A 15,235-nucleotide genomic window follows, 5' to 3' on the forward strand; every position below is an offset into this window, starting at 1 on the left:
ACCATTGGGGACCTTGCTAGATCATTCAGGAGCCTCACAATTGGCTGCAGTACCAACAGCACGAAGGCCAGGAATTGAGGTCATTCTGTGCCTTGCTTATGGCTGCATTCAGAGCAGCAGGAAGGTCAGAAGAAAGGTGCACGGTGCCCCACCATTGGCTGCTTTGCAGAGCAGCAAGAAGGCCTGCTTGTCAGGCATCTGAGCAGCCCATTAAAGCTCCATGGGATTAAGGTTTTGTCCATCTTTGGAGGAGTCTACAATACATGTTTTGCTGTCTACTCTACTGTGCATTGTTCAAGATCTGTGTCTGTATATATCTCTATCTACATGTGTGTGCATGATGGAAAGGAGCGAGATTTGATTTTAGTACTATGTGTTTCCTATGTGTTTCCTGGGCTACGTTTCTTTACATTCTTCCACCAGCGGCCACTGGAGTGTTGACTACAGCAAGAGGTTAGTCTGGCCACTGCCCCAATATTGGGATGGTGTTGTTATGCCCTGATTTGGGGCTGGAGAGTGAACCTTGTTCGAGTTGTTTCAAGTGCAGTGAGGCCCTATGAATCACAACTCATTTCTTGGTCAGCAAGAAGAAGCAGACAGTGGCTCTCGACAAAAGCAGAGTACTGTCAGTAATGTTAGCTCCTTGCAAGGCCGTCTAGCTCAAACAGTAGTTGGCAAACTTGGGGTACACACAGGATGATCCCTTGTTGATCCAGTGTGATAGCGAGAGTTGCAGTGCTATAGCACACAATCTAGTGTTCGGGGATCACACGAAGCATATTGAGGTGGATTGTCATTTCATCCGCAAGCTGATTAAGGATGGCGTGGTCGAGCTTGTTTGTTGGTCAATGGGGAATGTGGCCGATCTTCTTACAAAGCCACTTTCTCAGGAACAGCTGGAGTAGTTTTCTTGAGCGTGTGGGGAGAGGCCCACAGCCAAGCACTGAGAGGGTGTGTTGAAAAAGGCAGCACCTGCCTGTGAGTCCCGTCGGGGGATATTAGGCCTACTTGAGAATTTTTGGATGACGTTGTTATGCCTAATTTAGGGGGAGGCACCAGGACTGGAGAGCGAACCTTTTTGGAGTTGTTTCAAGGGCTGTGAGTCCTTTGTTTAGGCACATCAAGGGCTGCTGAAGGCTAGTACAGCAGCCCCCGCTGGCAGGGAACTGACCCTGATGTAGGGCCTTTTATAGGCCAGAGATCAGGTCCACCAGGAGCAGACTGGCTGGCTGAGTTTTGGTTGGCTAGACAGGTGAGCCAAACCATAACTGGGTCGGCGGGCTGAAACAGGATCAGTCTGCCATTTTAGGGACTCTTCCAGCTCCTATAAATAGTTCTCCACTCTAGCCTTTCCTGTGGCTTCTTGCCCTGTTCCAGCGCCTTTTTTCTTGTGTTCCTGCATAGCTCTGCCGACTGAGACCTCTCCCTGAGGTGCATAGAGCAAGAGTTCCTGGTACAGCAGTGTTTCCCATTTGTCTACAGGTTCACTATTTTGTTGCTGCTGCAATACATATACAGTTCTGTTTACTGTGTGTTTTTTGAGTTGATTGCTGAGTTGAACTAGAGTAGTGCAAGGTATGTGAGTTCTCTATCCTTTCTCTCTGGGAGCTGCCACGTGCCCTCCCTAAGCAAATGTACTAGAGAGGTTTTTTTGCTGTCCCATAGACCTGTTGGTCTTCCATGGACGTTAATAGACTTTCTTCTTTCTTTCTTTCTCTATGTAAGTTCCCTTAGAGTTTACTTGTGTGCACAAGTCATCAAAAGTGATCCTGAGTGTTTCTAGAGCCTGAAAAGTCTTCCACAACAGGGACTAGGCTGTTAGAAGCTCACTGCGGATATACTAGCAAAAACCCAGACTGCTCCTCCCCTCTAGAAAGAGCTGTTTAATAGAATAAGTGGACTCAACAACTTTTGGGCCACCTAGAGGATGCAATGTGGCAAAGAAAGACCTTGCTTATGTCCCAACTTTGCTTTGGGGGATGCGGCATCCAAAAAGATCACGAGATGGGTGTCAAATTGACATGCCAATAACCAGGATGACAGCTGCACATCCACGCTAACAGAATTTCAATACTCCTGGATCTCTAGAGCATGCCCTACTTCATAAGTCCACTTGATGTACCGCTTGGCTGATCCAAAGCTCCAACCCTGGTGTTTTAAAACTGAACTAAATGCCCCCTTATTTAGGCTGCCTGTCTATGTGGTATAAGCAGCTCACCCATTTCGAGCCTCTTGGTGATGTCATGTGGCAAGGAGAGCCCATAGTCGTGCCCAATTTCGCTTTGGATGGGACAACTTACAAAATCATGGCTACAATCTCCAATCAACATCTCCCCTTGCATGTGGCCGTAGAACCTCTCCCACTTACGTTGAACCTCATCAAGAGCAATTTGCATCCGCCTCTGTGCAACCTCCCAAAACGGCTTTTCTAGTCTGCCCACATCTCTGATAATCTCAATCAATTATTTAGTGTCTCATCTCTCCCAAATCTGAGGAAAACTCTGCATAAACTTGCTGAGAAAACCTCCACAATTGGATTCTACAAGAGTAGCAAGGGAGGCCCTATTTATAGGCAGAAACTGACCCAACCAGCTGACTGACCTGACCCAGCCACCAATTGACACAGCCCAGATATGGTCGGGTTAACCCAACTCGGTCAGGGTCTCACATTGGCCTCTAGCTGGCCCCTAACTGGCCTGTTACTGACCCATATTGTGGCCTATACCAGGCCCCAAACCAGCCTGCTGACCCTGGCCGTAGAACCTCTCCCACTTACGTTGAACCTCATCAAGAGCAATTTGCATCCGCCTCTGTGCAACCTCCCAAAACGGCTTTTCTAGTCTGCCCACATCTCTGATAATCTCAATCAATTATTTAGTGTCTCATCTCTCCCAAATCTGAGGAAAACTCTGCATAAACTTGCTGAAAAAACCTCCACAATTGGATTCTACAAGAGTAGCAAGGGGGGCCCTATTTATAGGCACAAACTGACCCGACCAGCTGACTGACCTGACCCAGCCACCAATTGACACAGCCCAGATCTGGTCGGGTTAACCCGACTTGGTCAGAAGCCCCTTCAAAGTCAAGGGAAAGGTGTTGAAAGGCTAGTGTCTCTTTAGCTTGTTAGAAATGCCCTTAAGGCAATGGTAATGGAAATGCTTTGAGCTTCATTTAGGTAATTCTTTGAGGACATGGTTATTCTTTATATACCTAGATGAATCCAGGAACATTCCCAAACTTATCCTCTAAAAACACAACATAGTGCAGTTTCAATCTGACAATAGTCACTCATAAGATTGAAAACCATAAACTCCATCACGCATAGCAGGGAATAGCTACTATGACATCCCCACTGACGTCATCAGCGCCCAACAGTGGGTATAGACCATAGTATAAAAGTATGCTCTCACAAATGCAAATCCACACACCCACACATACTTGAGCATCCATTTATACAAAGTCTTCGTACTGAGTTTCTGTCGGCACTATGGAGGTGAAGGGCAAACTCAGCCATGACAAAGGCTAGCACTAAAGGAGAAGGCTAATCAAAAAGTAGTCCAAATCTCTTCATTCAAGCTACAACTACTTGTGAAGTCTAAACAATTTCATTTTAGTCTCTCCCAAACAAGCATCTAATCTAAATCCAACTGATAGAGCAACACACCATTGAAGATAGAAAGAATTATCGCAATACCAGCAGGGTTATTCTTTGTCGGCTGTTTTTGGTGTAAGGATGCATGCATTCGTTTTTATGTGCACACTTTGTGCTCTTCTTCATTCACAACACTACTTTGCATACTACCCTTTCACAACCAAGGGAAAGGTCTTTTGGGTTGCTTTTTAAATCAAATGCTGGAGGTGTCATATGTAGCGTTTGGTCTTGGACGATGATGCACAAGATCATTCAATCAATGAAAAGAAACCAAAATTCAGTGGCTTTCCCAGCAAGGCCAAACCTGAATACCATTCATAACAAGTTTAGCTTCGAGACTTTGAGATAAAGTATTCCTGTCAGTATCCTTCTGGTTAGTCACCCAATTCACTTCTGCCCCAGCTTTCTTAAGAAGCACGGCCAGCTCCATGAGAAGCAATGGTCCTCCTGCGAGCTCAAAACCAAAAGAATAGACCTCGGTAAATGCAAATACAAGGTTAAGGGTCCGCCTATGTAAAATATATGCCAAGCTATTTGCAGAAGGAACCAGGCTCACCGGTTAACGAAAGTTCGTGAGACACCAAGACCACTCGCTTCCCCTTCATGAATTCCAAACCATTTCGTTCATTCAGCTCCCCGATTTCAGAAGGAAGTCCCACGCTGGTCCGGCAAGAGTTGAACGAAGATCTAGTAATAAGAGCCAGCATAATCGCTAAGGATACAAACAGGAACCACAGAAGTATGCGTTGCCGTGTACTAAACCAAGATTTCTCAATGAAGGAGCCTCTCGTCATGGAATCTGCTTTGGGTGAGCTAGGATCTTCCGGGTCTGATTTTTGCGGAGGCAAAACTCGCTGGTGCATCTTGCTCTCAAAGGAATGCTTTTCTCCCCTTTGCTAACTGTTCAGCTCCTCTGTAAGATACATCAACTATTTTTTAGATCGTTTGGCTTCCCACAACACCATAGATAGGAATGTAGCATGATTCAAGCACAGGCAATTCTGGCCTATTTAGACAGAGCTTGTTAGAGTGTGGCTTTTGAGCGAGCATGAGCACTAGAGCACATTGCTAGTGCTCCAGGTGTTCAGTGAACCTTTTTTCTCAACAAGATCGCTTTCAATTTTTCGCGAATTTGCAGGTTTTTTAGTTATAGTATAACTAAATTGCCTAAAATTTTGCAATTGAGAAAATACTTTTTGCAAGTTCAAACAAAAATGTTGCAAGTTCATTGTATATCATTTGTAAGTTTTTTGTGAACACTAGGCAACACATGATGTACTTGACTTGTTTGTTCATTTTGTTGCTTCATTTCATTTAAATAATAAGTTGCTTACTTTTTCACCCAAAATTCCATTAAATTCTAAAGTTTCAATATAGCCATTTATATTTTTCTGTTTTTTTAACATGTAAAATATATTAGAGGGTGGTAAGCCCTTAAAGAAAGACCAAAAGACAAGTCAAAAATTAGGGTTAACTGCCCGCGGTCTGTGTTGCACGCACCAAAATTTGTCCCATCAAGGAGCTCAACTCTTGAAGACACAAGCTCACCAAGGAATCTCACTAGGCTATGACCCTGTTGAAATCCCAAAGGTACAACCTCGGACAACCCGGAATAGTGGAAACCCTAAAGGTCATCGACGAAACACCGTGGAGTTTGTAGCTTCCCACATAGATAGCATGATCGCAACCTTAACGAAAGGCCAATAGGCAGCATGAGTAGACGGCAAAGAAGTAACATCCTGTAAAAGAGGAAGTTTCCAATTGGAGCCTATACAAAATTGTGACATGAGACTTGCACTATAGACTGCCACCTCCACTTTGTGCTACACCTCCCAGGTCACTTCACAATTCCATAAGAGATGTCTGACTAGCTCCCTAGATTTGCCACATAAAGGACACATAGGAGGAACAGGAATCCGCCTGGATAGTAGTTTTCCCCTCAAGGGGAGCCACTGGTTTATGGACTTCCAAAGAAGAAAGATGGCCTTGCATGTTAACCTGCCTTCCACACCCCCCTAAATCTCTCTCTCCACCAACTATGTTGTCGCCTTACCCCCCCACAATTGATTTAGCATAGGCACAAGGGAATCCACCTTCCCCAATCTACGATATGCCACTCTAGAAGATAATTTGCCCATGGAACATTGCCCATACACAATTGACTTGAGTGCCAATTAAGGAAAAAAATCGAGTTAGTTGGCCAGCTCTCCGATATGCAGTCTAATACTGCTTGATGTATTAGACTGCTTGATGTCTAATACTGCTTGATGTCTAATACTGCTTGATGTATTAGACTGCTTGTTGTAAATATGCTTCCCCATATGCGGTCTAATACTACTTGCAATAAATCTTTGTTAAGCGAACTTTAGCCTTAACCTGATCCAAAGAGACCTAATCCTGCTATCACGAGGTTCCAAATGTTGGTCTAGACCCTGATACCTTTCTTGAAGAGACTCCAGGCCCTCGGCAGATCATGGAGAGCAAAAGGTTCCCCCTCCGACCTGTGGAGGTGTTCCACCAAATTCCTTTAGTTAGGCTACCAAGGCGCTGCAATCCGCCTCTGCCCTTCCATGTGCAAGTGTTCAAGCACGCTTTCCAGGCCTCCACTAACCTTGTTATCAAATCATAACCCACGGGCTTGGAGAAGAGCCTGTCAAGTAGGGCAAGTCTGCCTAGGCACCCCTTGCTCCTGGCCTTGACAATAAACTCTCTAACTATTTCCGTCTAAGGGGTGTCATATTCAAGCATTTTAGGAAGCCATTTCGCAATCAAGGTAGTGTTCTTCAAGGCAATATCTGATAGCCCCAGGCCGCCATGGGGAAGTTTTTAGAGCATCCCATGGGACGTAATGCATATTCCTGGGTCCTCTCTCCTCGACCCATACAAAGGCTCTTAACACATGCTTGATTTTATTCCAATGAGATCCCTTAAAGTGAAAAATAGATGCCAAATACAATGTGTTGGATTACCAAGACACACCACTCCATACGTTCAGCTTAGCTTTGATTTGATCCTTAGACCATTCGAACCATTGGCTCAAAGAGACACCCAGTCCAAGTAGGGCTCCAAGGTATCGAATGATCTCTCCTTTGTGGATTATGTCAACCTAAGATGCCACCAACCAATCTGGAATATAGGCAAACAAGTTTTTTAAAGTAAAAATGAACAAATAGCAATACTTGATGCTTTCAATGGAGATACACAAGAGCATTTGATCTTTCAATGAAATATTTATTATAGATAATCTAAATATAAGAGGAAGGTAGCCTTTGTTTGTCCTTAACAAGATCATTTGATAATGTGTTTCTATTGCTGTTACGTGAAGGTAGGCATAGGATTGACATTTGGTAAGTTGGTAAAATGGATTTCTTAAATGAGAAAAAACATTAAACCCATCCAATGGCATCCCTTAAGTTTCATATTTCAAATGTGAATGAGTCTAGCCAGCATGTATAATTGAGGAATTTTTAAAGAGATCTCTGGGAACAAAAGATCCTATAAGGGTCACTAATACCACATAGACCATTCCTACAAATCGAATCCCTTCAAGTCGTTCATCCTTGGACTAGGGCTACACTGCCTTTGAGTTTGAAAGGACGAGTATATTTGACCATGTTATTCAAACAATTGGAACAATTGTTGAGGTAGGGAATATTTCTAGCACTTCAAAATTGAGTTAATGGGTGGCTGTGTCATTGCTTTTAATATGTGTTTAAATTAGCTTGTTTCTGGTTTGAGTTCATGGAAGATTACATGACACTATCAGCAATGTGATTTGTGAGGATTATGTGTCATATTGCAATAGTTGTATTGGTTTCGGTTGCCCACATGATCCCATAAACAATGGTACATGATATATTAGGGCAACGATCAATCAAAAAAATGAATGGTAGATATAACTACTGGATTGCATACCTTTAGAACTTTGCTCCTATGATAGAAGGTTTATTATAAATTTTACTGATATTGCAGCCCCGTTGCATGGTCAAACAAAAAAGTTTGCAATCTTCGGATGGGGAGCGCGACAAAGATAGCTTTCAACACTCTCAAGGAGAAGCTAACCACGGAGCCTATATATAATTGTTCCCAATTTATATCAGCCCTTTGAAGTGGATTGTGATGTTTGTGGAGAGTGTGTTGGAGCTGCTCTTCATCAAAACAAGCATGGGTTACCTACGAAAGTAGAATATTATGTGATGCCGAGAGGCAAATGGGGATATATGAGAAAGAGATGTTGTATCTGTGTCGACATGGACTTAGGTAGTACAGAATGTGCATGTAGGACTTGCATGTTGAGGATTCTTCTTGTGATCATGGAGTTGGGATGCCATGTGTGTAATCCAATGGCTGTGGAACTTATGTCGTGGCAGTCGATCCTGCTCTAAAGCCTTGGCACCACACAATTTTTGCTCTATTTCTAGGTAGCCTGTATCCACCATTTGTTCGAACAGAGATATGTGGTGTGCTTCTAAGAAGATGACTCTTTAATAAAGTCGGCTTGTAATATGAGCATCGATCGTTCACTGGGATTAAAACTGAATGGAGGCAAATGGCGGTCGATGTGGCTGGTGGCTGGGGATCTCCAAAATGTATTCCAATGTTTTGCAGAAGATAGCACTTTGTCGAAAGAAGCGATTAATGTTGCCGCACATTATTTGCTCATGCTATTGAAGTGCTCGGATCAGTGTGCCTCGGATATTCCATTCTACACCAAAGTATGGCTCGATCATTGGCCAATTAATGGTGCAATCTTCACCCAAAGTGTGTATGTTGGCTTCCCATGTGTGACGTCGTGGAACTACAGGATTTGGGATGGGTTTTGAGACATGGAGGTGCATGCAGGTACTCTTTTAAGAAGATTACATCAATGAGCTTGGGACGACGCCAATCAGGTTGGGGATCCAACTTGCTTACCCAATCTTCACTAACTTGACGCTGACGAAGGAAGTTGTCTAGAGTTCATCCACCTTGAGTTTTCATATAAGGATATTTGCTCCAAAAATCCTTGTGGGAAGTGGTATCACATCAAAATCATACCCATCATTGGAATTTGGCATGGAAGTGCGAATTGGATTATCCGGATCTTGATATTCAAAATCAAATACTGGGTCATTTTCTGTTGATGGGGTAGCACACGTAGTGTCAAAGGTGATGACAGGGCTAAGAGAGAATCTGGGGACATGGGGAAGAAATATGGAAGAGTGTTAGTTATGGAAGGGGATCAGAGGGGAGGGGGGGAATAACTAAGCAAATGGTTTGAGCAGCTTGGTAATCCTTGATGGTAGGATTAGCAAGGGAAGAGAAGAAGCTAGGTGTGAGGGGCTCGTAAGTTTGTTACTGTTGGGTTAGTTGAAAGTGGTGAGAGGCATGAGCAAAGAGATGATAAAGGGAGTAGATGTTAGTAGGCTGGAGATTGGGGAAGATTAAGAGGGTGGTAGCAGCAAGGGTAAGTGAGGTTATGAGGTTGGCATAGAGAGTGGTTAGATATGGGAAGTTGGATGTGAGATAGGCCCTGTCAACTTTCGATACTTCTTTTTGCTGGTGCGATGGGATCATCAACTGCTGCAAGGGTGGGATATTGGTTATGTCATGCCTTGCAAATAATAGTGATGGCCTTTATAGCAATGGCAACAAACCAATAATAACCCTGAGGGGAGGACTACCCATGAGGCATACATATGCAACATCCATCCTGAGTGCTGTAAACCTTGCATGTGTAGACAAGCAAAAGATATTTTTATCATCTTCGGACAAGTCTTGGCAAATTATGCGCAGAGTTTTGGTCCCTATGGAATGTTCCCATTTCATTATTGGATAAGCAGATATGATCATGATTTGGAGTTGCTTCCATTGGATAAGCACTCGTGCTGTGAGGTGATCTTTTGCTTGTAAAGTGACCACAGGCTCTTGGTACACCACTGTTGTGCATTGTAGTGGGACTTCATTGGTGTTGTCTTCCATTGCCTCATTGTTGTGCACTAGCAATTGGAGTTCAAGCTTGGAGATGATTATCTTTTGGAATTGCATCTCATCCATTTCTTCTTTATATTTATGGTAGATGGATGTTAAGAAATTTAGCATCAGCAGGCCTTGTAGGGTATTTTTCACCTTGTGTTGGGAGTGAGAAGGACCTTTGAATGACTGTACTATCGAGGATAATGTTGAGTGGGCTCTAATGTACAGTGATGGTGCCGTACTTGCCAACCTATGCATCGCTAGAGTGGTAAGAATGGAGAAAGTCCCTGATGTATGTGGTCATTGTAGGATTGTCCTCTAAGGATTTTAGGCTCTCATACAAACTGCCCACACCCCTTTTCTCTAAGAAAGATATTGTTGCCTTGGAAAGAGCATAAGTCGATGTAGGTGGCCACACAAGCTCCAAGGACTGGGCCCCGTCAATGGTCGTGTGGGCCGGTGGTGACTGGGGTGGCATTTGTTCTTCTTGGTCATGCACTGAATCCTCCTTAGAGCTATCGCTCTGGACCACAAATGCATGTGGTTGCCCTCTACGAACTCTAGAGGGGGTCTCATGGTTGAGGCGGTGGGCTCTTTCTGCGCATCCTCTTTAGTGGCAGCATTTTTTTTGAACATGCATCCATGTGCATATGGTGTACCGTTGATCATTAGATTTGTTGGCATGTAGGTATGACATTTGTGTGTGTTTGTGAGAGGATCTTATTTTTACACATGCTTTGAGAGTGGAAGTGTGTGGCACAATTATCCATGCAATCGACATTGTGTCTAAGCGAAAGCATGTGAGTGCACGTGACCTAGTAAACTAGGTAGGGACTAACTATATACTTTCTTGTTGTTGCTAGGATTTCATAGGGCAGGCGCCCAACCATGTCATGTTGTGGAGGAGTCAAAGGGATTTTTTGAATTTCAGAGGGGGAATCGGGTTAGAGGATTGTTGGAGGCAGCGTCTGCAATGGAGTTGTATGGGGATTTGGTGAGCATTGGTGTTGGAGGCGTTGGCCAGAGCGTAGCTGCATGCAGATTTGGTGAAAGGTGGAACGGGTGTCTCTGCCGGAAGTGCAGGTGTTAAAGCAGTTGTGTTTGGGGGGTTAGCGATGTGTTAGTGTTGTAAGGACCGTCATGTTAATAACTTGCCTAGGATTATCCCACATGTGTAGGGAAATGTGCTGGTGCAGACAGATCGTCAATCGAAGGTCTTGACGAAAATTTATGAGCGAATTAGTACAAAAAGAGGCCCACATCGGGGTGCAAATTAGGGAGTGCTAGGGATTCCAAAATGGTATGCAATGGGCAGGAAAAATGCCCCATGGCATGGTGCTTTCTGTGTGAAACCGTGGTTCAAATGGGGTCCAGTCTGGCCACCAAATGGATTCATTTCGATGCATTAAAGTAGGGGTAAAATGGGGCCTTTTTGTGTGTGTTGGAGGGGGGTGCCTTGGTTAATAGGTTTAAGTGTGAATGGACTTAAAGAAGAACTGAGGGAGAGTAACTAACCCAACTCAATTGACCTAGTTGGCCCAATCCAGTTGACCCTAAGTTAGATTGTCTACCTGTTAGTTAGACTTTAACCTAACTCATTGATGTAATTGAGGCTACCTGAACTGAGGGGAGTTAGCCTAACCTATCCTTAAATTTAGCCTAATTGTAGTTACACTAACCTATCCAAACTAACTTTAGTTAGTCTAACCTAACTAGTGTGTCCTAATCGAATCGAGGTAAGTCCCTCTACTAACCATAGTTAACCTATCCAACTAACTACAATTAGTTCTACTTATCTAACCTCTAACTAGGGTTAGTTTAGGGTTTTAATCCCCTCTTTTTTTTTAAGTCAAAAAACAAAAATGGAGGGGAGGAGGGCGACGGGGCGATCGAGGGGAGGGGAGGGGAGGTGGGAGTCGACGGGGTGGGGAGGAGGGAAGGTGAAAGGGGGTTGGAGGGGAGGTGGAAGGAGAGGCATGCATGAGGACGAGGCACAGGAGGCAGGGTGGCCTTGAGGCACGGGTGAGGTAGGGCAAGCGCATCGCCATTGGTTGCGGGTTGCATCGTGCTGCGGATGCTCTGTGCAAGAAAGGGCTTTAGGCCCTTAGTTAGTTAGGTTAGGGAGAGGACGGCGGTCGGCGGGGGGGGTGGAGAGGGGGAGGGAATGGAAGGGGGGGGAGGAGGGGATTTGGGGGGGGGGGGGGGGGGGGAGGGGGAGGGGTTAGAGAGGGAGGGGGGGGATGGGGGGGGGAGGGGATGGGATGGGAAGGGGTGGAGGGGATGGAGAGGGGGGGGGAGGGGATGGAGGGTGGGTGGAAGGGGGGGTGGGGGTGGAGGGGGGGGGTAGGGGGTAGGGGGTGGAGGGGATGTGGAAGGAGAGGCATGCAGGAGGACGAGGCACAGGAGGCAGGGTGGCTTGAGGCACGGGTGAGGCAGGGCAAGCACGTTGCCATTGGTTGCGGGCTACGTCGCGCTACGGCTGCTCTGTGCAAGAAAGGGCTTTAGGCCCTTAGTTAGTTAGGTTAGGGAGAGGAGGACTACCATCTAAAGACCTCAAGAAAAACATAAAAGATCAATAGATAATCATACAAGGGACCTAAATCCTTAAGAAGGGGATTGGATACTTCTCAAGTTTGAGAAAGCTAGACTCAAAAATATGAAAGGGAAAGAAAAGGTATCTCTGAAGTTATCAACCATGTATTATGGACCTTTTCAAGACAACGAGCCAATAAACGAAGTCGCTTATTGACTAGAACTACCAAAGAATTGGAAGATCCACAATGCTTTCCATGTGAATCTACTAAAGAAATATAAAGAACCAAAACCCACTGAACCAGCTCAAGCAGAACCACCAGAGGTGGAAATAATGGAGGAGATGCTCAAACTAGAACAAATTGTGTATTATACAAAGAAAAATGGACCTAGAGGCAAGTTTACCTGTCGGTACCTTGCCAAGTTCAATAATTATTCGGCACTTGATGCCAAGTGGGTGGATGAAGAGTTTTTCTCCAAATACACCCAAGCTCTACAGTTGTACCAAGAGGCTTTTCAGTTGAAGGCACTGTATAGAAACAGAGGGGATGTCACAAGTTTGTAACTTCTCCCAAGAAATAAAGAGAAATCTTTAAGATTGCCTTTAGTCAAAGAAAGTTGACTTCGGTTAATTATAAAAAATTATATTTTCCTTTGGTTGCATTGGCTAAATAACATTGTGGGAATGCCCACAAGGGGCTAGGATTAGTCCAAGAACTAGAATGCATGCATTTGGCTAACCTGTAATGGGTTAAAGTGTTGGATATTGTTTATGCAAGGTGCAAGGGTGCTAAATTCCCCCATTTTTTAAAGGGGAAAAGCATGAGACAAGTGGCACCACAATTAATGAAGGGCCCACTCAAGCTAGAAGCATTAAAGGTGCCCCACTCTATGGAGAAAGTGTCAGCTTTTGGGGAAAGCCCAAGATTTTGGAGAAAGCTCGACTTTTTAAAGAAAAATACCTATTATAGGCAAGAAAAGTAGGCCCAACTTTAAGAAAGCACATGCTTACTAGTTGGTTGGCCTAGACTATAAAATAAGGGCCTCTAGGCTCCTAGTTGTATTGAGAATTATATCTAGACTCTGCTCCCTCGTAAGCCAACTTGTACTAAGAGATTTCTACTGCAATAAAGACCTTTGGGGTGGTCCAACCCTTATTCAGGGGCCCTAGTGTCATGTTTTTGTTCCCCCCTCCTTCTACCGTCTTCTCTCCCAACTGTGACTCAACACCAGCTTCATTGCTGAGTTTCTAATGTGCCATCTGAAGTTTGTAGCCTCAAAGCAAGGTAGAACCCCCGTCTGCAATTTGCTCCATTGCGATTCATCCTCCTCGTTGTAATTGAAGTTTTTAACCCATTCTAGGCTTGTTTCCAATGTGCGTATTGACTCTAACAGCCATGTTTAGTTCTGAGAGATGAGCTTGTGGTGCAATTAAGGTTCCTCATTGGGTTTGTGGTAATTCCACAATGAAGTCCATGGAAATACTTTCCCATTTACTTCCAGGGATGTCTAAAATGATGCAACAATCCTCTAGCCCTAAGGCAGCAACTGACGCTACTGGCATTTTACCACATAGGTAGTAATCTCAGTCTTCATCCTAGGCTAGTAAAATGTCTATTTTACTAAATCATAGGCTCACTGAATTCCTTGATGGGAGCATCATGACATTCATATCAGATCCTCCTCCTAACCTTTCTGTCATTAGGAATACAAAATTTTCAAATTTGAAACAACAAACCATTCTGTATGTAGAAATGACCACCAGCCACCTAAACAGATGATATGACCTCTAAGTCTTGATCTCTTTATCTAGATCTCCTTGTCTGTACTTGATGCCGATGCCAAACAAAATGATTTTTGGTCCTACATATCCCTCTTAGGGAGTCACAAAGGTCAGCTCCTATCTCGATAAAACCTCACTAGTGCGACTCAAAGCATCAACAATCTTATTCAAACTACTCTTCCTATACCTATTTCCATATCAAAGTCTTACATAACAGCCCACCATGCCCTTCTTCCCCTCAATTCAGGCCTATCACAATTTGATAAACTCATGGTCCATCAATACAACAAACTTGGCTCCATATAGATAATGTCTCCAAGTTTTAAATGCGTATAGAACCGCATGTAGCTCCTCCTAAGTGGGCCACCAAACCTCAATATCATCTAGCTTTTAACTCTAAAAAGATTATGGCCCTTAAGGGGTCCCCTTTGGGGACAAGGGTCATGTTGACATGCCAATGGACATAAAGCCTATGTATTAAGCTCTATTTTGTAATACATCCATAAGCTCAACTATAGTCTCCCATTATGCATTTGCAATTTAGCCCATGGTTGACTACAACCCAACTTAAGTAGCCATTAGAATATAGAGCTTTGCACCTATCCCTCATCTTTTCTAAATCGATACCACCTTCATTCTTAGGAGTGGATTAAAGATCCTAAGACTAAGCATGCCACTGCTCTCTCCACAAGTCACACATCAAATTGTCCATTTTCCTTAGAATATTACCCCAAAAGGGGAAATCTAAAAAGACATAAATAGCAATTGAAGACATTATGTGTCTCACAACTGTAAATCTTCCAAGTAAAAATAGCTTTTTCCCTTTCCATTTATCAAATTTATCCTATGAATTTTGGGCATACCATTCATATCTATCTTTAGGAGAAACACCAATTCCGATTGGGCAACCCAAATACCTAAGAATCTAACCAAACTTAACCCATTTGAATCCAAAGCTGACTGTACAATCAGGGGGATCCTCCTAGTGATGCCAAATTGTAGTAGTTTTCAAAGCATTGATTTCCCAACAAAGATAGTAGCAAAACCTTCAAAGACCTTAAGAAGAGATCTAATATTGTGCTCATTGCCCTATAAAAAGCTTGTATTGTCATATGCAAAGAACTATGAGCAAGACTTAGAGCCATCCGATAAAGGAAGACCTCTATAGTGGCCCAAATTCAAAAAATAGTCGATTTTGCATAAGACTGGTTCAAAAACAATTGCATCCAATAGTGGCGCCGATGGAAAACCTTGCCGTATAGATCTTTACAAAGCAAATTATTGATAATGGTAGCATACGGGTCATCTTGTAG

The 15,235-nt window shown here is 43.8% G+C and overlaps 1 protein-coding gene across 2 annotated transcripts in view; it reads right to left on the reverse strand.

Annotated features, from left to right (window-relative positions):
• LOC147890758 (uncharacterized) overlaps window positions 1-4,745 on the reverse strand; it is a 63,316-nt gene extending 58,571 nt beyond the window's left edge. For both annotated transcript variants that reach the window (XM_087389362.1, XM_087389360.1), the window contains exons 1-2: window positions 4,209-4,745; window positions 3,957-4,099 (exon numbers count right to left, since the gene is read on the reverse strand). In XM_087389362.1, coding sequence (XP_087245488.1) covers window positions 3,957-4,099; window positions 4,209-4,515 — 450 coding nt within the window. In that variant the 5' untranslated portion in view covers window positions 4,516-4,745. The remainder of the gene's footprint in view (window positions 1-3,956; window positions 4,100-4,208) is intronic.
• Window positions 4,746-15,235: the final 10,490 nt, after the last annotated feature.

This window comes from Dipteris shenzhenensis, chromosome 18, assembly GCF_047967505.1.
Source record: "Dipteris shenzhenensis isolate YYH24624 ecotype China chromosome 18, Dip_SZ_1.0, whole genome shotgun sequence".
Taxonomy (NCBI): Eukaryota; Viridiplantae; Streptophyta; class Polypodiopsida; order Gleicheniales; family Dipteridaceae; genus Dipteris; species Dipteris shenzhenensis.